The sequence below is a fragment of the Schistocerca piceifrons genome, chromosome 2, assembly GCF_021461385.2.
Source record: "Schistocerca piceifrons isolate TAMUIC-IGC-003096 chromosome 2, iqSchPice1.1, whole genome shotgun sequence".
NCBI classification, from domain to species: Eukaryota; Metazoa; Arthropoda; class Insecta; order Orthoptera; family Acrididae; genus Schistocerca; species Schistocerca piceifrons.
The window spans coordinates 795,479,964-795,507,868 of record NC_060139.1 but is presented as its reverse complement, the minus strand read 5'-3'; the positions used below and the strand labels follow the sequence as shown (position 1 = coordinate 795,507,868).

The window sequence follows — 27,905 nt, the reverse complement described above, 5'->3', positions numbered from 1 at the left end:
AACTCACTGAAATCACTATTATTTACACAGTTGTTTATTACCTCATTAATAATGTGTGGTATTTTTATTTATTATTGAGTCTGGAAATACTGATTCAAAATAAATTGTGTGTAACTCTAAAAGGCAACCAATAGTTACTGATTATAGGCCCATCCACAGCCATAACCGAATCCTGCTTTCCCTTGACTACCAGGTTTCATAGCACTCCAAATCAAATCCAGATCAGGTCAGTACTATTGATTCTAGTCAACCATACTGAGAACTGACAGTCGAAACGGAGTAGGTGGCTTTGTAGAAGGATCTTAAACAGAGTGGGATTCGATACACACTAACCAATGTAACTATGTCCTCTGTACGATGCCAGGCTACATGATGTTTTATGTGTAAAAGAATTTGTGATTGGGAACATTTAATTATGACTTTGAATTTTAAAACTTGCTATACATGTGGAGCTTAAGTCATTTAAATTAGACAACGAATATAAATAAATTGAATTTTAAAAAAAGAAACAATAACAAGCTTATTACAATCATCTTATGCATTATTCCTAAACTTTAGGAGTAAAAAATAGATTAATACAACATAATACTGTAGTATGTAGGCACTGTTTAAATACTCTGAAAGAAATGTAACTGGTTACATAGCACTCCGTCATTTCATACCTAACACGGAAAAAATAGAAGTTGCTAAGTCATTTGACATGTTATATTTAAAATTCAAAGCACTCTTAATGCTGCAGTCTCAGTATTTCATCAGGTTTTGAAGTCGCTATAGCCCCTACTTCTGATGGATTTGTAAGCAAGCTCTGGCGTTTGGTATCCTTAATATGACAGATGGTTCCATATGTAATAATTGCCATTTTTTATTTCGGGTTTTTAACAAAGATAACTGAGGGTGTGATGACAATAAAATATTCTTGCATTCACTCGAGCTATTGATTATGTTATCGTTTTAATTGTAAAACCTTGTCTGTTAGAGTAACTAATGCATCGCAAACAGTTTCCTCCCACTGAAATTTTTCTCTGGGTGTGCGGCGGCGCAGAACTATGCTTATCTTGCTGTAATCAGTCTCATATAACAAAATGTTCATGTTCGTGAGTAAGCAACACCTAACACAGAATTTATCTATTTAAAATGTCACCAAATGTTCTGAATTTCACACCATGCATTAAATCAAACTCTCTTCCACACTTCACAGCACTTCTCAAACCTTTGCCGGCCGTGGTGGCCGAGCGGTTCTAGGCGCTTCAGTCCGGAACCGCGCTGCTGCTACGGTCGCGGGTTCGAATCCTGCCTCAGGTATGGATGTGTGTGTTGTCCTTAGGTTAGTTAGGTTTAACTAGTTGTAAGTTCTAGGGGACTGATGACCTCAGATGTTAAGTCCCATAACGCTCAGAGCCATTTGAACCATTTGAACTTCTCAAATATTTTGGTACCGAAATATCACAATATTAATCATTTTCATTAGAGTACCTATCAATAGGTCTGATCACATGAGATCCAAGCCCTGACTCTATTCATCTCTCTACACAAAAAGAGTTCCTAGTTCTCCAAATACCGGCGAATGTGCTTTATTTCTGATTGACAGAGAAACATCACAGCCAAACTAAACGCAGCTTCTAACCCGCTCAATCCCGCGCGTATTTGCAGAACCAATCAAAATTTATCACTGAATCAGAACAGTAAATTAACACAAATAAATTTTGAAAATCCAAAAATGTGAAATTTACTCCCTCTTAACAAAATTACTTTACCTAAATCATAATATAATTTTCCCCTGGACAATAAAATGATGTAGTTTACGACAAATTCCCCGGTATGAATAACTAACACACATATCATTCTCCAACATTCCTAATAAGACCAGGTACTCCAAAGTATAGAATAAAAACTTTACATTAAATATTATTTCACATTCACACCTTCATTCACATTCATAGCTAAGCACAATTATAGCAGTAATTAATAAACAATTAGAAAATTGAAAAAGCAGAACTGCAAATAAAAATGACAGTACTTTTAGTGCAGCTCAAGAAGTATCTGTCAGCTAGTGATCTGTACCAGGTATCATAGAAACTTCATATACTCATGCATCTGACGTCATCTGTCATGGCTGAGCCATACTGCATGTCTGTTCATACCTGTTATGATATCAATACCATCAAGTACGGCACAATGCCTCAGGTGCCTTCGGCAATTTGCTCGACCACTCATCGTATTCAGCTCGCTGGAACATCAATTCTTCATGAGTGTATAATATCGATAAATTTTGAAGATTGTTTATTCATCTAGATTTTCTGGGTGAGTTCTAACAGATATAACATCAAGCACAAGGAGAACTTCGCCTCCAGGTTCTGGTACAACCAAAAGTAGACTGAAATAAGGACTTGTAGACAGTTCTGTCAGACCCAGGCTAACATCCTCTTTATTTTTTCATTGACAGCCTTACTTTGGGACCAGGGAACAAGATACAAACTGTGACAGAAGAGCTGATGTGGGAACACCTCGATGTGATATGTAATATCCCCTTATAAAGCCTTATATTTTTTCGAGTACCCCTGAATATTGTGTAAGTAAGTCAACTAGCTGCTGTTATATGTGGAGAAGTGAAGTTCTTGGGTTCTTGTCACTTCTGCTGCACTCGTGCTTCTGCACCAAGTACTTGCATAGCACTTACTGGAAACTTTCGATACTACCGAGTTTGCTTAAATACAAGAAATATCCGGCTATAGCGACAGTTTCATCTATGACTTCCTTCTTGTCGTAGTAATTCAATCTAGGTTACAGCCCCCTCGATGCAGAAGGAGGCAGGGCCCATAGAAAAGTCGATTTCACTTCCCTTTCTTGGATAAACTCCAGCCCAAAACGTAGTCAACCACTAGGAACATGCATTCTTCTGCTGCATTTTTCCATTTCCTTGTTTAATTATTATGTACGTCTGGATCCAGACATTCCTGGATTGATCGGATTATTATGGAAGGGTCCTCTCTCTCCATCTGCTGTATGGAGCATGATGAAGAAGTTAGAATCAATTAGAGAACCGGGCGCCGCTCTGGGAAGAGGCCGACGACCGGTTGCACCACAGATGGTTGATGAAATCGCTGTTGCTATGGCAGACAATGCTGCACGCAATTCTCGATCATCAGGCAGTGTGTGAACTGCGTGGAGACGGTTGAACAACCTGTGGTCCACTGTATGGAAGGTGGTTCGAACCATTCTCAAATTATATCCATACAAGATCCATATTGTACAGCAGCTTGCACCACTGGACACAATGATGTGTTGATTTCACTCTCTGCTTTCTCACAAGGATTGAAGTTGATGGAGGCTGGCCCTGGACTATCCTATGCATAGAAAAAGGTCATTTTTCTCTGATGGGAACTGCCGAATGTGGGGATCTTGATCTCGAGGCACTGTGCATGGAGGTCCTCTTTTTGGTGGGTGTCAACGTATGGTGTGGCTTTACGGCTACATTCGTCATTGGCCTATTCTTTTCTGAACAGATATGCGTTCTAGGACCAAAGATGTGAGTGTGACTGGCCAGCATTACTGTGATATGCTTTACCAACATGTCACACCCGCCCTACAGGAGTGAGACGCATTGAACACAACAGTTTTCTTGCATGGTGGGGCCCCGTCGGACATTGCTTGTGAAGTTCACTTGCTTCCCTGAAATACATTTGGAAACGATCGAATTATTGTCCCATCGTTTCCAAATGCTTGTCCGGCACAATCACCTGATCTCACTCCCCGATTTCTTGTTGTGGGGCTATCTGAAGGGCAGGTGAACATTCACATATGTGCTGATCTGAAGTGCAGCATATCAAATGAAGCAGCCAGCATACCTAAAGGCATGCTTTGTTTTGTTGTGCAGAATGCAATCCTGCGCATTCAGACTCTTCTGGACACTGATGGGCGCCATATTGAGCCCCTTTTGTAGCAGTAATAGTACCAGTGTGTAATAGTATGATGCACCATAGCAGTATATTAAAAGTGTTTCAATTGAATTGATTCTGCATTATTTCTCTTCCCCATGTCCGCCTGCTTAGCTGAGTAGGCACAACGAAAGAACATACATGGATCCTTGATGTCACTAATTCTGATTTTATCTAAGTGTCTATTGCTATACTGGAGATGAAATGTGCATATGGGATATTATGGCCACGAGTCTCCTTTCGAGGAGTTCAGCAACCTAGTGCAAGACTTTTTAGTTGACGCCACTTTGGTAACTTGCATGTTGTAATGATGGAAATGAAATTGATGTACACAGCTGGCAATGAGTATATGAAACTCCAGTACTTTGTGACAGCGAGTGATAGACGACACAATGGTACAGGTATGTTAGACTGTGATGGAAACACAAACTTCACATTCAATCAGAGGATGGAAGCAATTTATTCTAGAGGTCGAGTCGCAGTTGATGAAATTGGCTGTAAAGGTCTTTCCACATGCAACGATCTGCCTGTGCAGATATTTGGGCAAATGTCTGTGCATACAATAGATCGCTACAAATATGCTATCTTTAAGAGACAGAAGTTCCAATCTACTGATCGCCTGCCATCTGTCTGCATTGGAAAGAAATTTCCGTGGCAAATGACTGCACTCTCGTATGGTAACCTAAGAGTTTATTTCATTTATTCAGAAATGGGGCAAATTCTATTACGCTCTGTGGTCGCAACTTGTGTTGCAAAAAATTAAAAAGCAAATAAAATGCAGTTTTCGCTCATAAATTTACTTCACGAATTGAAGAGCAAGCTGGACGATTGGGGTAATTATTTGAGAGACTCATAACTCCTAACATAATATGGAAAAAACTTGCATGAGGAAAGCAATTTCTCCACAACGTTAGCTGACAGTGGCGTTAAGATTCCTGGCGATAGGAGTGACACGGATGTGAAATTTGCTACTTCAGTTTCAAAACAAGTATAGTGTGAAATCATATACAACACATATGGGCTGCTTACGACGTCATGATGGATGATTTCGTGATGGCAAGTAAATTGCTGTATCTCAGTTCTGAGAAGTTACATATCAAATTTTTACAGTTGGAGACGTGTTTGACATCTTAGAATTTATATATGTTGCCAGTGAGCTATAGTCCAGTTCGTTTTTAAGTCGAGATTTTCAGTTCCCTGGTTGAAGTCTACCGCCAACTTTTGCACAAGAATAAAAATTCTTGTCTAATCTCTAATCAGGGATTCATAAAATATCTGAAAAATTTTACTTGTAGTACTGTCGTAGTGAATTCTGCTGTTCACCTCTAAATCACTCTTGTTATGAACCACAAATTATTTTTTTCTTCTTGTACAGGTGTACAGCCTCAATGTTTCGTCTAAATGATGGAATCATTTTAAAACCACTGGCTGTCAGTTTCATTCCTTTAATGTGCCATACATGTGAACTACATTACTGGTCAGTTTCGGCCTTTGTTCGTTATCAGATGTGTGACACTGGTGATGTGTGTGTCACGTTTGTATGCATGGTGCATTACAGCAATAAAACTGAGAGCCTACGGAAGTTAAAATCCATCACTTAAACTGCAAATTATAGTAGGAAGTAAAGAAGTGTAATAAGATTACGTCCCAGAAGGCACTGTTCCAAGGTTTTCCATTACCAATTTAACACAATATCCTGACTACACTCTTCTTTAGAACAAATATGACATCACTATCTTTATTTTTGCCGCCCTGTCACAACTCACATTAGATTATGGAATAGGACAGTACTGACTGAAAGCGTTCTAGCACACCCCCAGAACTAGATCGAGCAGATTCCGTTACTTTGCTTAGCTCTTTGCGGTAAACAACATGCAACGATTTTTTTAAAATTAAGTGCCGTTTCCCTGTTTGCCGCAGGATCAACCGTTCGTAATTTCCTCTGTTAAAGAATTATAAGCAGCTGCCTTCTTACCCCTATTGCTGTATTCCCTGCTTTTAAATTTCCACAAACGTGAGTGACTTCTATACATCTCGATAAATTCGGCAATGAGCAATCTAGAACACTGACATGTATCTGCCATTTTAAAATTCATTCTGCAGACATGACGTGAAACAGCTGAGTGAACAAACAAGTGACTCAAACACGTTTAAGGGCGAGATTTGCGGTGCACTCCTGTCCACAAACCCAACGTGTCCGCGCAGATTTGATTTGAACCCACAGACTTGAGCAATTTCGCTCAAATCTCGAACTGCTACTTCTAGTTTTGCGCAACATCTCATAAATGCACAAATCTCCTGTACACGCTCAACAATCAATCTGTCCAGATGAGTTGTACGTAGATATTACCGCAGACAAATCTTTGCGTGTGGACAGGCCTTAACGTTAAAACAGAACCCATTTTAAATGGTGGTACTGGCACAGGTCGTTAAAAGAACGGAACATGAAAGTTCTCTGTATGGAGGCATTGATGTTGACATGGATGGCGTGAGAGTGGTATCATCAGCTAACATAAGAAGTTGACCTATCATCGCTGCACTCATTCACTTTGTGCTTTCGTGTGTTCTTAATCTTTATTTTGTTGCTCGCTTTGTTCACGCAACACTTGGGATGGTTTTCGAACCAGTTTTCTTCAGCAAAAGAGTCCAAATAACAACAAGTGAGAAATGATTTCGGTTTTATACTACGCGAGAATGGAAGCGACACAGGGTTTAGCGCTATCCCCTCCACGTCGTCTTAACTGTCTGCGGCAAAGTAGTACCACAGATGTTATTTGTTAAAGTGGTATTCGAAATTTCTGCTATTTGCTTAGTAAATTTGTTGATTCGGAGTCACGGCAAATTTGTCAGCCGTTTGCGAAATTATAAATGACTCATAGCGAGCCAAGCAGGTGATGTATAAATACTATATTTGCGTGCAATGCAATTTCCTGTGAATAATATATGAAACGATAGAGGCAAAGTATTTGTGTGTCAACAATACCAGCTGACACCTGTTGTGTGTTTGCGAACTTGACAATAGGGGAAGTGGATAGACTATGATGCGATTTCATAAGAATTGTACGGAATGTTCCACTTACCTGATTTGCTGTTTCCTCCACGTTAAATTTGTTATTACTCTTTTTTGTACTGGCAACAAACAAAGTTCGTACGGAGAGTGAAATAAAAGACTGAAAGTATTGTTCGAATATTATCATTTTACGTTTTCATTTATTGAGTGGTTGGCTTGGATGTTCTGATTAGAGTAACTTGATTAACGTCATGTTTGCCAAATGTTTGTGATCGGTAGCGCTGTTTTCATCAACTGCCAAAAATATACCTGATTTGAAGATGATTCCACCGTGCACTACAAACTACTGAGTCCGTGTTTGCTCATGATGGTATATTTTCTAGTGTTGCTCCTTAATCTCCGACTGTTGTGTCCGGAGGAACTTCTTTCTTGGTTACAGTACAATCACAAAGCAAGCCACCGAATACAGCTATAAATAAAGATTTGACCAAAACTTTCCCCACAAAAGTAATATTTGAACTACTTTTTTCATAATACTCTGTAGCAGCGTAGTCAAACAGCTCTAAACCACTATAACAATTTAATGTGGTCCAGTAAATTGTATTTATTTGTGTTTTCGTCGTTCACCAAAAAGTGTGGAAAATTTCTCTCATTTAATCATCTGTTACTGTAATTGCCATTCTTCTGTAATGTGCTACTAGGCACTTTAAAGTAAATTATTTATTTATTTGTCATCAGGACATTCTGCACAGAAAAACCAGCTGAAATGTTGCTTTGAAATTTTAAGTACATGATATTTCCAGTTTTAAGTATATTTCCAACTGAAATGGAATAAATAAAAAAAGAAAAATATGAAAGATGTACATAACAAATGCTGATTACTTGCCAATTTATCTGTCTGACACGTGTATGTGTGAATAATGTATTTCTCTGTGTGAATAATTGATGTCTTTCTTAATGTTACAGAAGTACTAGATATCTACATTTTAACTGTTGTAGCTTTTAAGATTTTTATTGAGAGGCCATTGCACTAATCACATGTCTGAGTGAATAATTGATGTGTTTCTTAGTGTTACAGAAGTACTAGATATCTACATTTTAAGTTTTGTAACTAAAGAATTTTTATTGTTAGGCCATTGCACTGAACAATTGTTTCAGTGAGGTATAGCACAGTTTTCTGATTGAGAGCATGGTACAGTAGAATGAACTCAACCATTACAAGAAGAGATCAACAGAACTTGTACCCAAATAATGTGGCCATAATTATATCAAGTGTTAATGGACATTGCCTGCAAGCCAGGTGTGATATGTGCCTACAAAGATATTTGCAATGTGTCAATGTAATAAAAGTCTTGATGTATTTCTTACTGTACCACATGAGATCACAGTATGAGCAAAATGCTGTGCTCAACTGCAATCTTACATGGCAAGAAACCCTTGAACATTTATTGCAAATGTGATCTGTTTTCAGTATTTGTAGGAGGCTTGAAACCACATGTAGTGTATGTGGAGCCTGGTTGGCTAAAGGATGAGAGTGCTACAGATCTGTTGAATATTTTGAGATGATTCGTTCTTGATACCGATCCATGGTGATGTGTCTGCATATGTCATCACACATCTCAGTATGAGAGAAATAGACCTAAAGAATTCCTACTTAGAATTGGATTTATAAGTGGTTGCTTTAGAGTTATTAGATATAAATATGGTTATTTTTTCTGTGTACCTTTTACCTAATGGGACTGTTGAAAACTTCTATCATGAAAATGTAATGTTATTTTTCATTTGACACGTCTTAGATCAACTGCAGGAGTGAGTTGTGATTTGAATGTACACATAGATGATGGAAGTGGAAAAAATAGAGCTCTCTTAAATTTAGTATTAATGATATGGGCTCTTTGTAGCAAACAGACTTCCAGTGAGAGGTGATAGCTGTCTGGACATTATTATCACAAACATACATTGCTGTGATTACAAAATAAGTGTAGTTGATTATAGTGCATTAATTATGGAGCTGTCCGCCCCTGGAAGCTGAGTGGTCAGCGCGACAGAATGTCAATCCTAAGGGCCCTGTTTCGATTTCTGGCTGTGTCGTAGATTTTCTGTGCTCAGGGACTGGATGTTGTGTAGTCCTACTCATCATCATTTCATCCCCATTGACCCGATAATCACCGAAGTGGCATCAAATCGAGACTTGCACCCGGTGAATGGTCTACCCGACAGGAGGTCCTAGTCACACTGCATTATGGAGCTGCATATGAGGACTACGAGAAATCAGCAGTCAAATACATGACAAACAGATTATACATTTCACAGAGGAGTTATTGCAAAGGGAAAACTAAATGCAGTCAAAGCTGCTGTGTCTGGTGTTCTCTGGCATTGATACATTAAACTGTCTATTCCATACAATGTTAACCAAGTTGGATGACATGTTCATAGTGATGCCTAATAAAAATAATATTCAGCTCAGAATACAGGAAAAGCAATTGTCTGAGAAAAGATGTGGTATGCATCTGAACTAGCCGATGTAAAAGTGTTGTTCTAGTCTTGAATGACTGTTCGAAGGCAGCCATAGACTTGGAAACAAAATACAAGCTTCAGTGTAATTACTTAAAGGCCAAAACAGTATGTGTAAAGAGAGTAGATGAAGATAAGAAGAACAATGAGATATTCCCATCAAATGAATTCGCAGTTGCGAATAAGGACTACTATCAGGAATGACGACAGTGAAATTTGTGTCAGACTGGGACTCGAACTTGGATTTTCTGCTTATCGCGAGAGGTCGCCTTACCATTCAGTTATTCCTGCACAACTCACGGCCAGACTCAAACTTCCATATGTTTTCAGTCATGTGTCTACGATCCAAACTTGTACATACATTATGTATATACCTGTACAGGTCTGACATTGTTCTTGAAAGTCACTTGCTTGGTATCAGCAGATAAACATGATGCACACAACATGCATGCATGTCCAAAGGAACTTTGCAATGTAATCTGAATAACACAGGCACTGCAATATCATAGTGATGATAGATTCCTTCTCCAAAGAAAGTGCAACAAATATACCAGAACTGAAACCAAGAACGGTTGCCAACAGTAGTAATTTAGAAGTAAGATACCATCAGTGTAGCAAAGCAACTGGAAGTCACTGGACTAGAAGTCCAGACTGTATACTAGTTAGGTTCCTTTTGGAATACTCTTATAAAACAGATATCTATTTCTTGCAATCGCGTACTACTTGTCGCTCGACATCAGATCCGTATGTAAAGTCTGGAAAGATGTACTGGTCACAGCAGCACACAAGGAAAAAATAGAAGTAATCCACAGAATTACTGCCCCATGTCATTAATTGTCATTTGTAGCAGGATTTTGGAACATATGCTGTGTTAAGAAATTATGAAGTCCCTTGACGAAAATGATCTACGCATGATGTGCACTAGTTCAGAAAATGTCATTCTTGGAAACATAACTATCTCTTTTTTCACACAAAGTAATGAATGCTATTGACAGGTGATATTGAGTTTATTCCATATTATTATATCTCCAGAAGGCTTGTAACATTGTTGCTAACAAGTGGCTTCTGATTGAATTGCCTGCCATTAGAATATCATCTAAATTGTGTTACTGGGCTTGTGATTTCCTGTCAGAAAAAGCACAGTTCGTAGTATTTAGTGAGACGTCATCTAGCCAAACGGAAGTGATATTTTGGGTTTGGTTTGTTTACAGATGATACTGTCATTTACCGTATAGTAAAGTCATCAGAGGATCAAAACGAATTGCAAAAGATTTCGACAAGATATCTGAATCATATAAAATATGTCATTTGGCCCTAAACAATAAAACCACTCAGGTCCTCCATATGTGTATTTAACAAAAATCCATTAAATGTCAGTCACATGATAACTCATATAAATTTGATATTGAATTTAGAGAGGTCCTTTTCAGTTGTACTAATTATTTATTCAAACCACGACCGGTTTCAGGATTTTAAAATCCCATCATCATGTGTATGAAATTATTGTATTTGGTAAGGCACAGTATGCGTTCAGGCCAGTCGGTGCAAGCTCCAATCTCTACATGTTGGCAGAAACAGTCCACCATTGGGCAGCTGCAGAGTAGGAATGCCAACTACTACTGAATCATTTTTCCCAAATGCTATTCAAAAGTGTAGTTGTGGAGAGACAGTCTGAAAGTGGTCTACAAACTCTCTGCCAAATTTTGGGTGCCCATCCTTTTGGCAGGAGGTTTTTGGGGCTATGGCCATTTACTATTTGAGAAAATAAAACATCTACAGTCATCATGAGTTTATTCATTTTGTCGCAACCATTTGTGGCGCTTCAATGTGCCGTCTTCAGGCTGTAGTTGACGTGGAAGTGGTTGATATGATCCCTGTATATATTGCATCAGTAGCCAGCATAACTGGATACTCAGATACCTGAAAATTTAGGTGTCAGCACTCTAATCATCAACTTCGAAATAGTTCAGTGTGAATTGCAGAGTATTTATGTAGATGTAGTAAATGTATATTTGTACAAAAAACCTGTAATCCATGCAAAGTGGCCTGGACAGTTGTGAAAAAGCACAAGAAAAAACCTTACCACATCTTTAATTTCTTGCAACCCCAAAGATTTTAATGCCTTCTGTATTAAAGTTTAGAAATGTTGTAGCTGAAATCCCAGACTGCAGTGTATATTCTGTTGCTACCATAACAAATAAAATCCACGGCATAATGGAAAATTATAAGAAAGTGCAACCTGATGGCATAGTGAAACCTTGCAGACCAGAGAATGCAAATATTTATGGGGTATCCAGTACTATCCTTAAGAAAACATCATGAGGGTTCAACGAACATATTATTATTATGTAAATGCTCTGTGAACTCAAATGGAGAAGAGGGGAAAAAGATGTTCTTTTCATGAAATACTATCAATAAAATTTGGAGAAGCAGCATTTGCTATAGACTGCAGAACAATTCCTCTGCCACCAATGTAAATCGGACCACAATTACACCATGTCCGCAGCTCGTGATCTTGCTGTTGTGTTCTCACTTCCTGAGCACAGGGTCCCTGGTTCGATTCCTGGCGGGATCAGGGATTTTCACCTGCCTCGAGATAACTGGGTGTTTGTGTTGTCATTATTTGATCATCATTCATGAAAGTGGCGAGATTGGACTGAGAAAAAGTTGGGAATTTGTATGGGCGCTGATACCCGTGCAGTTGAGTGCCCCAGAAACCAAACATCATCATCACATCTACACCATACTCCACAAGTGTGGCAGATGGTATTTCTAGTACACTAACTGATCCCCCCACCCCGCTCCACTTGCAAATGGCATATGGGAAGGATGATTGTTGGTAAGCCCCTGTATTAGTTCTAATTTCTCAAATTTTCTTGTCATGGTCATTTCGTCAGGTGTGTGTGGGATGAAGTAATGTGTCAGACTCTTCCCGGAAAGTGTTGTCTCAAAATTTTTATAGTAAATCTCTCTGTGATGCGTAATGCCTCTCTTGTACTGTCTGCCACTGAAGTTTGTTGAGCATCCCTGTAGTGCAGTCATTCTGACTGAACGATCCTGTGATGAAACACGCTGTTCTTCATTGGATCTTCTCTATCTCTTCCGTCAGTCTGGTAAGAATCTTGTATTGACAAACAGTACTCAAGAATTAGTCAAACAAGCATCTTATAAGCCTCTTCCTTCAAGGATGAGTTACAATTCCGTAAGATTCTGTATATGAAACTGTCTGGCATCTGCTTTTGCCACTATTTGTTTTATGTAGTCGTTCCACTTAAGGTCACTCTGGATAGTTACTCCTAGACATTTTACAGTACACGGTTTCCAGCAGTTTGTCACCGATAGTTTATAATTTATTCCCGTTCAGGGTAAATACCAGAGCTTGCACCATTCATGAATCCTCTGCAAGTCATTTTGCAGATTGATAATATCTTCTCATATTGCTGCTTTCTTATAGACAACCACCAGGAAAGGGAGTGACTAGCAGTGATACAAGTTACCATTCGCCATGCAGTATATGGTGGCTTGTGGCGTTTGTGAGCAGATGTAGAGCACTGAAATAGCTTAGCCATTAGCTGCAGCAATAAACAATTGCTTGTCCGCAGAAGTCATGCTAGATTTGTTGATCTAAGCCAGGATGGTCACACACTACAATTTGCTGCTGACACTACTCAAATTGCCAAAGAAAATAATTACACACAGGCAATCCTGGAATCAGATTTGCTATTCAGAAAGACCAAGGAGTGGTTCATATCAAATAAAGTGAAAATAAATGAAAAAAACTTATTATGTGGTGTGCAGCCTCAACAAAAACATTCTGTGTTATGATGGAACAATGGACAAAAACCATATGTAACCTTCCCCCACCCACCGCTTTCAGAGCCAGTGGCGCCTTCTTCAGGCAGAAGGGTTGAAGGGGAAGGAAGAGGGGTGAATGAAAAGGACTGGAGAGGTCTACAAAAAGGGTATATTTCGGGAAAGTCACCCAGAACTGCGGGTCAGGGGAGACTTACTGCATGGGATTTTTGGGGACTGAATCGGACCAGATTTGAAAACCAGAGAGCTTAAAGGTGGAAGACAGGGTAATATGCCGGACAGAGATTACTGTTTAAACATCATACATTAGTTAACAAGAGTGAAAAGCTAAGTGCAATGCACGTAACAGAGGTGGTGAAAAATAGACGGGTAAGAAATTGAAAGATGTAGAAACTAAAACGGAGTGAAGTAAGACTAGTTACTGTGAAGAAATGCTGAGACGGAAGAAATTAACATAAATTAAGGCCTGGTGGGTGGCGAGAACCAAGGACATGTTGTAGCACTACTTCCCACTTGCAGAGTTCTGAGAAACTGCTGTCTGGAGGAAGAATCCAGATGGTGCGTGTGGTGAAACAGGCACCCCCGAAATCTACCCCTTTTCCTAGACCTCTCCAGTCCTTTTCATTCATTCCTCTTCCTTCCCCTTCAACCCATCTGCCTGAAGAAGGGTCCACACTCCCTTTTACGTGTGTGTTCTGCTGCCACTTGGTGAGTAGATTTTTTATCTGTCCAGTTTAATTATTTGGCAAAAATTGATTGTTTTCATAGTGATGTTAAGGAAACAAATACTCAATCTTATACCTACCCTATTTAGCTGGTGGCCAGGTAACAGCAGCAATCTACAGATATAACTTCGTTTTTTTGCATTTGTAACTAAGGCTCTTTCTTTTTATTTTAGGTACAGTAATTTTTTGGTTTTGTGGAATTGCCCTGTACAAAAACAAATGTTTTACTTGCTTACATTGCTTCTTACACTGTCTTTGCAGTCTAAATGCCATAATTTGTCGTTTTTATATAAATATACTATATGTTATTATGACACTAAGGTGACAGAAAAGACGGTGGGACTAAATCAGGAAAACATGATTTTTTTCTGTTGTGTCATCTCGTTTTTTTTGTAACATTATTCCTCTTTGAAACTGAGGACATTTGTGAGTATAAGAGTACTTAAATTACTTAATACACTAGGTCTATTTTACAAATTCAGAATGGTTCCACATCTTACGTAGTAACAGTGAATGATGCATATTTTATAAATAAGTCTGTTGACTTTCCATATTTCAGGTTCTTATTTCCAATAAGTATTTTGGAGTGGACGTACCAATGTCAGGGTTTGAAAAGTTCAGATGAGGCTTTCAGTTATTTGGTGAACCAGTTATACCTGTATATTATGAGAATCTGCTTCACTAGTGGCCTAGGGCAAAATTTGCTAACTTGTTTGGTTTTCATTGTATGAAAAGGATGTTTATTTAGATATTTTTATAGTTACGTTTGCTGATGATACATTTGCAAAGAAAACCAAGCTGCTTAGAGCAATTTTTCCATGGACCACCAGTGAATTAGTGTATCAGGATATACAGATGTGACTGCATAACTATATATCATACTTTATTCAAGCTCCTTTAGATGTGTAAGAAACTGGTATTTAACATCAACTGAGTTCTTCCTTTAGATGTGTAAGAAACTGCTATTTAACATCAACTGAGTTCTACTGTGGTGATTTGGTACCTACACTGTTAGATAATGTGTCTGCGGACAAAATTAAATGGCTGACTACGTATGAACTACATGAGGTGTTGAGCCATTCTGAGATGTTCTTACAGTTGTTTTTTTTTTTAAACTTTGTTGCAAGTCATGGTCTGTTATTGTAAGACTACAGCTCTTTCTTTTGGAAATGATTTAGCGGATGAGAAATCGATGTCATGTTGGAAATTACTATTACTTAGTGATTTATTCTCTATTAAATATTGTAACTCTTGGGCACTAGGAATTATTCAGTTCTCCTGAGCAGTTTTCACTATTGCAAATGTATCGGCTTTGGATTGAAGAATTTACCTCTTTAAAAGGTTAGAGCATGTCTCTGCTCTTAGTTTTTGATACAAAAGGCACCAGTTCACTAGATACTCCAGTTGATAAGTACATGTAATAACAATATTGCTTCAAGTTGTTGACACTTGATGGTACTGAGCTTGTCAGTTCCTCTAAATACTATTGGAAGAACATTGGTGTTATTGCAAGCCTGAAGAGGATTCATTTGTAATATAAGAGACCAAATGCTATGTTGACCATGGCTGTAGTGTGCATCACATCTTAAGGCAGCCCAGTTTTTTGAACCATTCAGCTTATCTCCTCCTACTAACCCCCAGCCAATAAGATTTAATCTTTCCTGAATGTCATACTGGATTGCTGAATGGCAATAGGAACACACTTCCAGACTGTGATTAGGCCATACATTAGTGAAGATTCAATTTTATTAACAGGTGTCCACAATGCCCCCCCTTCCCCCGTCTCTCTCTCTCTCTCTCTCTCTCTCTCTCTCTCTCTCTCCCTCCCCCCCCCCCCTCCCCTCCCCCCTCTCTCCCCCCTCTCCCTCTCCCTTTCTCTCTCTCGCTGCCTGTCACAGATGATGTGGTCAGGTGTCGATGTAACTTAGTACGTGAACATACCATCAGCAGGTATGTTGTAAATGATTGGAGCTTTAGAGTTGCAATTCTGTGTGACAGGTAAAACAACCACCAGAGTGCAATAGTGTTGTTTGTGTTGTTACCAGGCATGGTATTGTATATAAGGGTTATGAACAGTCAGATGTTGTGTGATCACTGTGGACACGGAGACGACACATACCCGTGCGATATAGTGTGTCAGCACCAGACAGTTTGAAAGGGGCTTCATTACAGGTTTCCGTTTGCCAGGTGATCGAATCATGCTATATCCAGATTTATGGAGCATTCGGATGTGACAATGGTATGATGATGGACTGCATGGAAACATGAGGGCAGGCATACTCACTATCAAGATTTTGCTCAACTGTGTCCGACAGCAAAAAGGGACAATATTTCTTGATGGCATGGTGACTACCGAACAGTACATGAAGGTTTTGGAAGGTGATTTCTTCTCCATTGTCCAGAGTGACACTGATTTCAACAAGATGTTGTTCATGCAAAATGGAGTTGGCCCCATTGAAGCAGGAGAGTGTTTTGATGTCCTGGAGAAGCACCACATTCTGGCGCCGGGGTACCCAGAGGCCACTGGCCAGGCCCTCAATTGACTGCCATATTCTCCGGCTCTGAACGCATGTGACTCCTTTTGTGGGGCTATGTTAATGACAAATTGCACAGGAAGAACCCCAAAACCATCGCTGAACTGAAAACAGCCATTCAGGAGGTCATGAACAGCATTGATGTTCCGATACTTCTGGGGGTCATGCAGAATTTTGCATTTCATCTGCGCTACATCATCGCCAATGATGGCATTCATATTGAACATATCATAACCTAAATCTGAATATGTGTAGTGACGGTAACATGTTGAATAAAGTGTGTGCACGCTGTCGTTTGTAACTGATTTACCCTTTTTTTCATATATTTCAATAATTGTCACCCTGTACAAAATGTGAACCTATGCTTAGATTTAAAAATTGTCATAATGGTGCATATGGCTCTAGTTTCTGTGATCTAATGATATTTATGTACTTAGTTGTGCTTTCAGTGGCCAAGAGTGGAGACAAATAATAGCAACTTGTCCTTGTCTGCAGTTTCAACGTTTTTATTTTCAGTGGAAACAGTTGAGCTCCGCATGTAATTTAAACAGTTTTCATACAGTCTAAGCAAACAACACTGTTGCTGTCAAGTGATATGAGCTATTTCTGTAAGAGCTAACGTGCATTCGTCAGTCTGCAGAATTTTGAATGATTGTATGACTTGTAACACTTCTTGCACTGTGAAATCTAAAAGCTTTAATGAAGCACATTGAACTTGGTCATATGGTGAGATGCAAATGTCTACAACCCAAATAAATGTTTTGGCATGTGCTTCCGTGTTATGTTATCAAATGTAAACTATCTTTGGTTAAGGCTGTCAATATCAGCAACTCATGCAGCATATGACCGATCGCATAGCTTTTGGTATTGTTGAAATTTCAAACAGGCTGACACTATAAGAATTCTTTGACTGTTGTAAGTTCCTCAAATGACATGGTGACAAAATCTTTCCATAATAATAATAATAATAATAATTATTAATGTCGTATGACTAGGGCCTCCCGTCGGGCAGACCGTTCGCCTGGTGCAAGTCTTTCAATTTGACGCCACTTCGGCAACTTGCGCGTCGATGGGAATGAAATGATGATGGTTAGGACAACACAACATACAGTCCCTGAACGGAGAAAATCTCCGGCCCAGCCAGGGATCAAACCCGGTCCCTTAGGATTGACATTCTGTCGCGCTGACCACTCAGCTACCGGGGGCGGACATCTTTCCATACAAACAAAGTATACAACTGGGGTATTTTGGACTTAACCCAGCTGATAAACAAAGTTTGCTTGTACTTGATGTCTGATACCTTGCATGTGACCTAATGTTGATGGAGGCAGTGAACATATGTATCCTAGTCTTCACTTCATGTTAATAAATGACTGGAATGATGCTGGGTGGGCTGGCCGAAATATGCTGATGTTTCAGTGATAGAGATGGCTGTCTGAGCTACTGGTAAAGTGAGTTTGTCTATTCTGTCTACTGATCCAATAGCTTTAATAAGGCTTGTTCTGTAGCTTGAAGGTTGTACTCTCAAGGACATCATTGCTACTTTTCTGGCCATAGTGTATTCACTGACACATACAGAGTGCTATTACAGTAGATGATCACAAAATAATCATTTCCTATTCCTTCACATGGCTGGTGGTCATAACCTTTAATGTGTGACAGTCCAGTGAGAGAATTATCAGTTGTTGTTGTTGTTGTGGTCTTCAGTCCTGAGACCGGTTTGATGCAGCTCTCCAAGCTACTCTATCCTGTGCAAGCTTCTTCATCTCCCAGTACCTACTGCAACCTACATCCTTCTGAATCTGCTTAGTGTATTCATCTCTTGGTCTCCCTCCGATTTTTACCCTCCACGCTGCCCTCCAAAACTAAATTGGTGATCCCTTGGTGCCTCAACACATGTCCTACCAACCGATCCCTTCTTCTAGTCAAGTTGTGCCACAAACTTCTCTTCTCCCCAATCCTATTCAATACTTCCTCATTAGTTATGTGATCTACCCATCTAATTTTCAGCATTCTTCTGTAACACCACATTTCAAAAGCTTCTATTCTCTTCTTGTCCAAACTATTTACCGTCCATGTTTCACTTTCATACAGGGCTACACTCCATACAAATACTTTCAGAAATGACTTCCTGACACGTAAATCTATACTCGATGTCAACAAATTTCTCTTCTTCAGAAACGCTTTCCTTGCCATTGCCAGTTTACATTTTATATCCTCTCTACTTCGACCATCATCAGTTATTTTGCTTCCAAATAGCAAAATTCCTTTACTACTTTAAGTGTCTCATTTCCTAATCTAATTCCCTCAGCATCACCCGACTTAATTCGAGTACATTCCACTATCCTCATTTTGCTTTTGTTGATGTTCATCTTACACCCTCCTTTCAAGACACTGTCCATTCCATTCAACTGCTCTTCCAAGTCCTTTGCTGTCTCTGACAGAATTACAATGTCATCGGCGAACCTCATGGTTTTTATTTCTTCTCCATGGATTTTAATACCTACTCCGAATTTTTCTTTTGTTTCCTTCACTGCTTGCTCAATATACAGATTGAACAACATCGGGGAGAGACTACAACCCTGTCTCACTCCCTTCCCAACCACTGCTTCCCTTTGATGTCCCTCGAGTCTTATAACTGCCATCTGGTTTCTGTACAAATTGTAAATAGCTTTTCGCTCCCTGTATTTTACCCCTGCCACCTTCAGAATTTGAAAGAGCGTATTCCAGTCAACATTGTCAAAAGCTTTCTCCAAGTCTACAAATGCTAGAAACGTAGGTTTGCCTTTCCTTAACCTAGCTTCTAAGATAAGTCGTATGGTCAGTATTGCCTCACATGTTCCAACATTTCTACGGAATCCAAACTGATCTTCCCCGAGGTCGTCTTCTACTAGTTTTTCCATTCGTCTGTAAAGAATCCGCGTTAGTATTTTGCAGCCGTGACTTATTAAACTGATAGTTCGGTAATTTTCACATTTGTCAACACCTGCTTTCTTTGGGATTGGAATTATTACATTCTTCTTGAAGTCTGAGGGTATTTCGCCTGTTTCATACATCTTGCTCACCAGATGGTAGAGTTTTGTCAGGACTGGCTCTCCCAAGGCTGTCAGTAGTTCTAATGGAATGTTGTCTACTCCCGGGGCCTTGTTTCGACTCAGGTCTTTCAGTGCTCTGTCAAACTCTTCAAACAGTATTATATCTCCTATTTCATCTTCATCAACATCCTCTTCCATTTCCATAATATTGTCCTCAAGTACATCGCCCTTGTATAGACCCTCTATATACTCCTTCCACGTTTCTGCTTTCCCTTCTTTGCTTAGAACTGGGTTTCCATCTGAGCTCTTGATATTGATACAAGTGGTTCTCTTTTCTCTGAAGGTCTCTTTAATTTTCCTGCCAGAAAGAAATGCCAAGTCCTTAAAAACCTACACCATCAAACAGTAATCTTCTGTATGCTTTCAGAAATCAAACTGATTTCTAGCAAAAGTGAACTGTGCAGTTTGTTGAGTAAGAGATGCAAAGAGATCAAAATATGAAGTAAAGTGTCACTGTCTTATGCTGTGCTATCTACTGTTGTGGATATCAGTTTCCATCCATGTCATGTGAGTGATCGAGCTGTGCTACTTCATGAAGTTAAGAGTATCCATGTTCACTTTACCGTGCTTTACTTGGGGCATGACACTAAAAGGATTTGTGTGTTTTTGTTTGTTTGTTTTCTCATGCCATCAAAACAACTCTGTACATTTCAGTTGCTCATGAGTGTTTTTCCACATGTAAAAATCAAATTGTGTTGTCACTCCTTACAAAGTGGTAACCTGAAAGTATGAAACATTGAGACAGCATTAAAAGTTGCATAATGTATAACTTGTTACTGGAACTGGTTGAACACAGAAAAATGTTTGCAGATGCTTGTACACAAACAGTTATTATGATCTACATAGTATCCCAGAATCCAATAGCAACTGAGTAGACAATTTCTTGATGCTTTCCACCAGAATAATAAGAGGAGGGCACTCACAGTGAATTACATACCATTCACTCAAATGCTTTGTTCTCAGTAAATTTTTATTTCCTAACACCTTTTGCCCAAACGTGGATTAAATCAGAATTTTGAGGAGGATTTTCAAGAGGCGTCCAACATATTTCATGGAGTTGTCAGTCATTATAACTGCTGCTCCTTATTTGTCATGAAAAAATGTAATGTTATGAATCAGTTGCTGACGTTGGTTGTTGAAGTAAACAGCTTTCACTTTACCAACAGCTTTCAATAGTGTATCAAATTCCTTGTTTTTCTATAAGGAAGGAATTCAATGAGCAGTGCACCTTTTGAATCACAAAAGCCTGTCACTACCACTTTCTCTACTAACAGGAGAGTTCTAGTCTTGACAAGGGCACTGTCTCTTCTTTTCCTCAGCTTCATTCCCTAGTTTTCTGACATGTAGTGATAAACCCATGCCTCATTGCGGGCCAGAATTTGTAGTTTCCTTCACTACAAAGATGTGTCACTGTCTCCTTGTTATCTGAGAATAACATGAACATTTCATATAGTTAAGCCCATGTCTGATGCAGTCTGTACTAATCTATAATAATGCAAACAAAATCCTTAGTCACACTTATTTGGATTTATATAGTACGCCCTTGATGTAGCTATTGTTTACTGAGAGTTTATTTAGTGCGTCCTAATAAAGTTGTGTAAAAGAGAATTTATTTTTGGAGTGATGATAGTGGGTACAAGGACTGGACAGAACGATGTGTACGCACTTTTAATGCCATGGAAAGCCACCTTTATCACCCAAAGTAACCTTAAACCTAGTGGAATTTGATATTTATAAACCCTGAACAGAGATGATGCGATTTTACAGCATTCGCTGCAAAGGAAACATTTTAATTCCTTAAGAAATGTTAGATGAGAGTAATAAGTCCTTAATTTCACTACTATAGCCACAGTAGCTTAATAACACACTTACCTGGTGGTGGTTGTGATCAGGGGAAATGTCATTTCATTTTCATATTTTTAAACCATTCAACAACACTTCTGTGTCAGCTGGGGCTTAGTCATCTGGAAATATGCTGTTCCCTTTTGGAACAATGCATTTGATTAAAAAGTCATCAAAAATCTTGAAAGACTGTACCAGTTACCTTTCCTTCCATTGTGACTATGTATCCACCGAAAATCACTATATGCCTGGCCAAATCACTATCAAACTCCCACCTGGTTTTGCCATCTTAAGAAGACTTCCAGACTTTGTAATTAATGTACAGCTACTTCTATATCTATACTCTGCAAACCACCATGAGGTGCATGGCAGAAGGTACATCCAATTGTACCAGTTATTAGGGTTTTTTCTTGTTCCAGTCACGTATGGAGCGTGGGAAGAACGATTGTTTGTATGCCTCAGTGCATGCAGTAATTATTCTAACCTTATCCTTGTGATCCCTGTGTGAGCGATATGTAGGGGGCTGTAGTATATCCCTAGAGTAATCATTTAAAGCTGGTTCTTGAAACTTTGTTAATAGACTTTCTCAAGATAGTTTACATCTGTCTTCAAGAGTCTGCCATTTCAATTCCTTCAGTATCTCTGTGACTCTCCCATGGATGAAACAAACCTGTGACCATTCGTGCTGCCCTTCTCTGTATATGTTCCATATCCCCTGTTAATCTTATCCGTTAGGGGTCCCACACACTTGAGCAATATTCTAGGATGGGTCGCATGAGTAATTTGTAAGCAATCTCTTTCATAGACTGATTGCTCTTCCCCGGTATTCTACCAATAAACTGAAGTCTACCACCCGCTTTATCTATGACTGTACCTATGTGATCATTCCATTTCATATCCCTACAGTGTGTCACACCCAGGTACTTACATGAGTTGGCCACTTCCAGCAGTGTCTCATTAATATAATAGTCATAAGATACTATGTTTTTTCATTTTGTGAAGTGCAAAATTTTATATTTCTGAACATTTAGAGCAAGTTGCCAATCTCTGCATCATGTTGAATTCTTATCAAGATCTGTCTGAATATTTATGCAGCTTTTTTTAGATATAGATATAGATAACTGCATCTCTGCAAAAAGCCTGATTTTACTGTTAATATTGTCTGTCACAAATTTCACTCAGTACCTCATATGATAGTACTTTCAACAATAAACATAGGTGCGGTACTGAGTCAAATGCTTTGTGGAAATCAAGAACTATTGCATCTACTTGGGTGCCTTGATGCAAAGCTTTCAGTATGTCATGCGAGAAAAGTGCAAGTTGGGTATCACATGATCGATGTTGTCGAAAAACATGCTGGTTGGCATTGAGGAGGTAATTCTGTCCAAGATTGTGTTCTTCATAAACAAACATGTTTGCATTAGGGAACAGATATGTAAACAAGTTAACAATGAGTAAAATTTTTGAAAACATTATCAGCGATCTTTTAAAATAAAAATTTAAAGATTAAAAACAGTTTTGATCGCAACTTTTTATTTTTATTGGAGTGACCGGTTTCGTATGGAATAACTGCTTCAGCGTCGAAGGTCGGCACAACTTACTTCACGGAGTCCACCTACCGTTGTGGAGTCTGAAGATGGTTCTTAAATAGAATTGAAACTGGTCACTCCAATAAAAATAAAAAGTTGTGATCAAGACTGCTTTTAATCTTTAAATGAGTAACAACCTAAAACTAGAACCAGACAACTACAAGAAAGGTTTACTTCAGTCAGTGGTTGAGATTTAGAGCTCCTTACACCACTGAAGCTGCTGCTTTTCATTACTTCAGTTTACAAAAGCTTTTCATTACTTCAGTTTACATAAGTTTGAAAACAGCATTTCTACTCTCAAAAGTTTGTTTACGCAGTTCCTTTTGCATTGCTTTCTTTGGCACTGAATTCACAAAACTATTATTAAATTCAATAGTCATTTTTGTGCTAATGATCATTTACTCTTTACTACCCTTTCACCTTTATCAGTAAATTTTATTTTCTTCCACTCCTGTGAACAACGTACCTTGTCATGAGAATAGAAACACCTGTTCTATGTACCCTGGCTCATTTGCACTACTGCCCACATACAGCAACTGTGATGTTGGTGACAGTTTGTGGTTTTTGTAAGATTGTAATCTTCATTGTGATGATAGATTGTCTCATTACTACAACAGTCACGGGCACATTGATGAACCGAAGCACTTCCAGGAATGTTTAAGTGCAATGGCAAACCAAAAGACAATATTAGTACATTGAAAGTAAGTCAAGATCACGTGATGGTGTTGACAGTATTGTCTACAGCTCTTGTACATTTAACTTTCTGACAGCTGTGGATATTTAGGAAGATGTTAGTTGAACTGATCTTTTAGCTATTGTCCACATAGCCAAAAATTAAATTGCTTCCTCAAATAAATAAACAAATAAATAAAGAATGGCCGTATCTTTTATTTCAGATCTCTACCTGCTGAACTGGAAATCAGAAAGTTGCCTCCTCAAGCTTTATTTCGTCTTGTTCAGATACTCGAATATGGTGAAGCATGGAAGCAGCTCATGGCCATTATTCCTAAAACTGGATCTGATACATCTGAGATGAAATACAAAATGGAACATGTAAAGTGAGTAATTTATTGCACAGCAAATGGTATAACTGATTCATCTATTTAAGTCTTTTTATTGTGGAAAGGAGATGACTGGAAGTTCAGGAATTTCAATCTCTTTGTAAGAATTCTTCATGTACACTTCCATATAGGAAAGCATTTATTTATGTCAGTTTTATTTTCAATTTTATTAAAAACATTATAGAAACTTTGTAAATCAGAGAGTTCAGTAAAATAACAACAGATATTTGTTCCTGTTCCATGAACTCCTTGCTTCAGAAAAGAAAACTAATATGGTATCATAAAGTCAAGGTATTTTTTGACAACCTTCAGTATTTCTTTTTTGTTACCTCCTGTTCTCTTATTATTGGTCCAAGTTCATTTATTTGCTCGTCTTTGTTTTTCTTCTTATCATATCTTACAGGTGCCATTATTAATCAGCCTCATTTCTTTAATGCCACCAAGGCAGTTGTAATCTTAGTACTATTTTATGTCAGTAATTGTTTTGAGGATATGAGATAACTCTTTGTTGCCAGTCTGCTGTGTGTCAGCATAGAGTTCTTACACATGAATCCCCTATCCCCTTTCTTTTTTGCTTACCTCTCAATGCCTTGCTCAGTCAGAAGTTGCAGGTAAGGAATCTAAAGATTATGGCCATGCTTTTTGGCAATTAGTACTGAGCTGCTGCTTTCTTGTTTACCCTCCCTTCCTCCCTCCTTCCCTCCCTCCCTCCCTCCCTCCCTCCCTCCCTCCCTCCCTCCCTCCCTCCCTCTACGTCTATTTATTTCATGCTGGGTATGCATTTCTGCTTTACTTTGTTTCTGATGTTACTGTCCTTTGACACTCTACAGTGTCTTATGTCAGTACTGTTGTAAGATTAATTTACACTGAAGTAACAAAAATCATGGGAGACATCCTAATATTGTGTCAGACCTTCTTTTGCCTGATGTAGTGCAGGAGCTCAGTGTGGCGTTGACTCAACAAGTTATTGGAAGTCCCCTGCATAAATATTGAACCATGATGCCACTATAGCCATCCATAACTGGGACAGTATTACCGGTCCAGGAGCTCGTGCACAAACTGACCTCTCGATTATGTCCCATAAATGATTTTTGGCGTGATTTATGTTAGTCAATCTGGGTGGCCAAGTCATCCATTTGAATTGTCCAGAATGTTCTTCAAACCAGCCGCAAACAATTGTGACCTGGTAACATGATGCATTGTCATCCATAAAAATTCCATTGTTGTTTGGGAATATGGTCCATGAATGGCTGCAGAAGGTCTCAAGGTAGACTAACATAACAATTTCCAGTCAGTAGTCAGTTCATTTGTACCAGAGGATGCAGTCCATTCCATGTAAACACAGCCCACACCATTATGGAGCCACCGCCAGCTTGCACAGTGCCTTGTTGTTGACAGATTTGGTCCATGGCTGCATGGGGTCTTCATTAAACTTGAACCCAGCCATCAGCTCTTACCTATCGAAATTGGTGCTCATCTGACCGGGCCATGGTTTTCCAGTCATCTAGAGTCCAACTGATATGGTCACAAGCCCAGGAGAGGCACTGCAGGCAATGTCGTACAGTTAGCAAAGGCACTCACGTCATTCATCTGCTGCCATAGCCCATTAACGCCAAATTTTGCCATACTGTCATAACACATGTGTTAGGACACACTGAAGTGCCAAAGAAACTGGTATAGGCATGCATATTCAAATAGAGAGATAATGTAAACAGCAGAATACGGGGGTGCATTCAGCAGTGCCTATATAAGACAAGTGTCTGGCACAGTTGTTAGATCAGTTACTGCTGCTACAACGGCAGGTTATCAAGATCTAGATGAGTTTGAGTGTGGTGCTATAGTTGGTGCACGAGCGATGGGACACAGCATCTCTGAGGGGAAGTGGGGATTTTCCCTTACAAACATTTCACAAGTGTACCGTGAATATCAGAAATCGGGTAAAACATAAAATCTCAGACATTGCTATAGCCTGAAAATGATTCTGCAAGAATGGGACCAATGACAACTGAAGAGAATCGTTCAACGTGACAGAAATAAAACCCTTTCACAGACTGCTGCAGATTTCAGTGCTGGGCCATCAACAAATGTCAGCGTGTGAACCATTCAACGAAACATCCTCGATATGGGCTTTCAAAGCTGAAAGCCGACTCGTATATCCTTGATGACTGCAAAACACAAAGGTTTATGCCTCACCTGAACCTGTCATTACTGACATTGGACTGTGGATGACGGATGACTGGAAACACATTGCCTGGTTGGACAACTCTCATTTCAAATTGTATCGAGTGAATGGGGGGGGGGGGGGTATGGAGACAATTTCATGAACCCATGGATCCTCCACGTCAGCAGGGAGCTGTTCAAGCTGGTGGAGGCTCTGTAAAGGTGTGGGGCATGTGCAGTTGCAGTGATACGGGGCCCATAACATGCCTAGATAATAAAATTAAAACAATCTGGAATGTGATAAAGAGAGAAACAGGGACTGTAAACTACACCAAAGACAAAAATATTGTTTTAAATGTTGACAACTCAGAGATAACTAATAGTGAGGAAATTGCTGAAATCTTTAACCAACATTTTTTAACTGTCCCATCACAGATAGGTTGCCATGGTTCTGTAGATAAAGTTGCCTGTATAATGAAAAATAATTTTCCAGAACCTTTCATTCAAATAAGTGTGCTTCCCATTACTGCCAATGAAATCAAAAAAATCATACAGTCTCTTAAAAATAAACATTCTGCTGGTATCGACGATATTTCAAGCAAGCTGTTGAAGGCTTGCTGTAGTGAGCTGTTGAAGGCTTGCTGTAGTGAAGTGACCGAAGTTTTGTCTCACATCTGCAACAAGGAGTGTTTCCGACAGAATGAAATACTCTGTTGTCAGGCCCCTGTACAAAGCAGGGGATGCTACAAATGTGTCAAACTATCGCCCTATCTCTCTATTAACAACATTTTCAAAAGTCCTAGAAAAAGCTCTGTACAACAGGATTGTGGCACACCTTGGTGACCTGAACATCATTAACAGTCAGCAGTTTGGTTTTCAAAAGGGAGTTTCAATAGATAACGCAGTTTTCTCATTCACAAATGATGTTCTAGAGTCTATAAACAGCAAGAGGCTCCCAATTGGTGTCTTATGCGACCTATCAAAGGCGTTCGACTGTGTAGATCACCAGATACTCTTCAAGAAGTCCTGTCATTATGGAATTACAGAACCTGTAGGGAACTGGTTAAAATCGTACCTCGAAAATAGGAAGCAGAAGATTATTCTAGATGTTTCAGATAGTGTATCACAATATATAGTGGACTCTGAGTGGGGAATTGTGCAGCATGGAGTGCCACAGGGATGAGTGCTTGGGCCCTTGCTGTTCCTCATATATGTTAATGACCTGCCTTTATCCATCAATAACCAGTGTAAATTTACAATGTTTGCTGATGATACGAGCATTGTGGTGGATAATGTGTCAACTACTGACTTAGAATCCGAGGTCAATGATATCCTTAAAGAAGTTCTGGGTTGGTTTAGTATTAACTCCCTTTCAATAAACCTGAAAAAAACCAATTTTATCCAGTTCTAGACAACCCACAAAAACCCAAAAGAAATAGTTATCACACAGAATGATCAGATGATAAAGCAAGTGTACTTATCAAAATTCCTAGGTGTATACGTGGACAGTAAGCTGAACTGCGAACATCACATTCTACAAACACTAAAACGGCTGATGTCGGCAACATTTGCTTTACGAATTTTGTCACGTTTCAATGACATTACCATCTCAAATTCAGCTTACTTT

The 27,905-nt window shown here is 39.1% G+C and overlaps 1 protein-coding gene across 2 annotated transcripts in view; it reads left to right on the top strand.

Annotated features, from left to right (window-relative positions):
• Positions 1-6,686: 6,686 nt before the first annotated feature.
• The window catches only part of LOC124776502 (interleukin-1 receptor-associated kinase 4-like), a 135,600-nt gene continuing 114,381 nt past the window's right edge, over positions 6,687-27,905 (top strand). Inside the window, exons 1-2 of one of the 2 annotated variants that reach the window (XM_047251521.1) lie at positions 6,687-6,826; positions 23,954-24,115. In XM_047251521.1, coding sequence (XP_047107477.1) covers positions 6,804-6,826; positions 23,954-24,115 — 185 coding nt within the window. In that variant the 5' untranslated portion in view covers positions 6,687-6,803. Of the gene's footprint in view, positions 6,827-6,936; positions 7,316-23,953; positions 24,116-27,905 lie in introns of those variants that run through there. The other variant, XM_047251522.1, reaches the window with a different exon arrangement.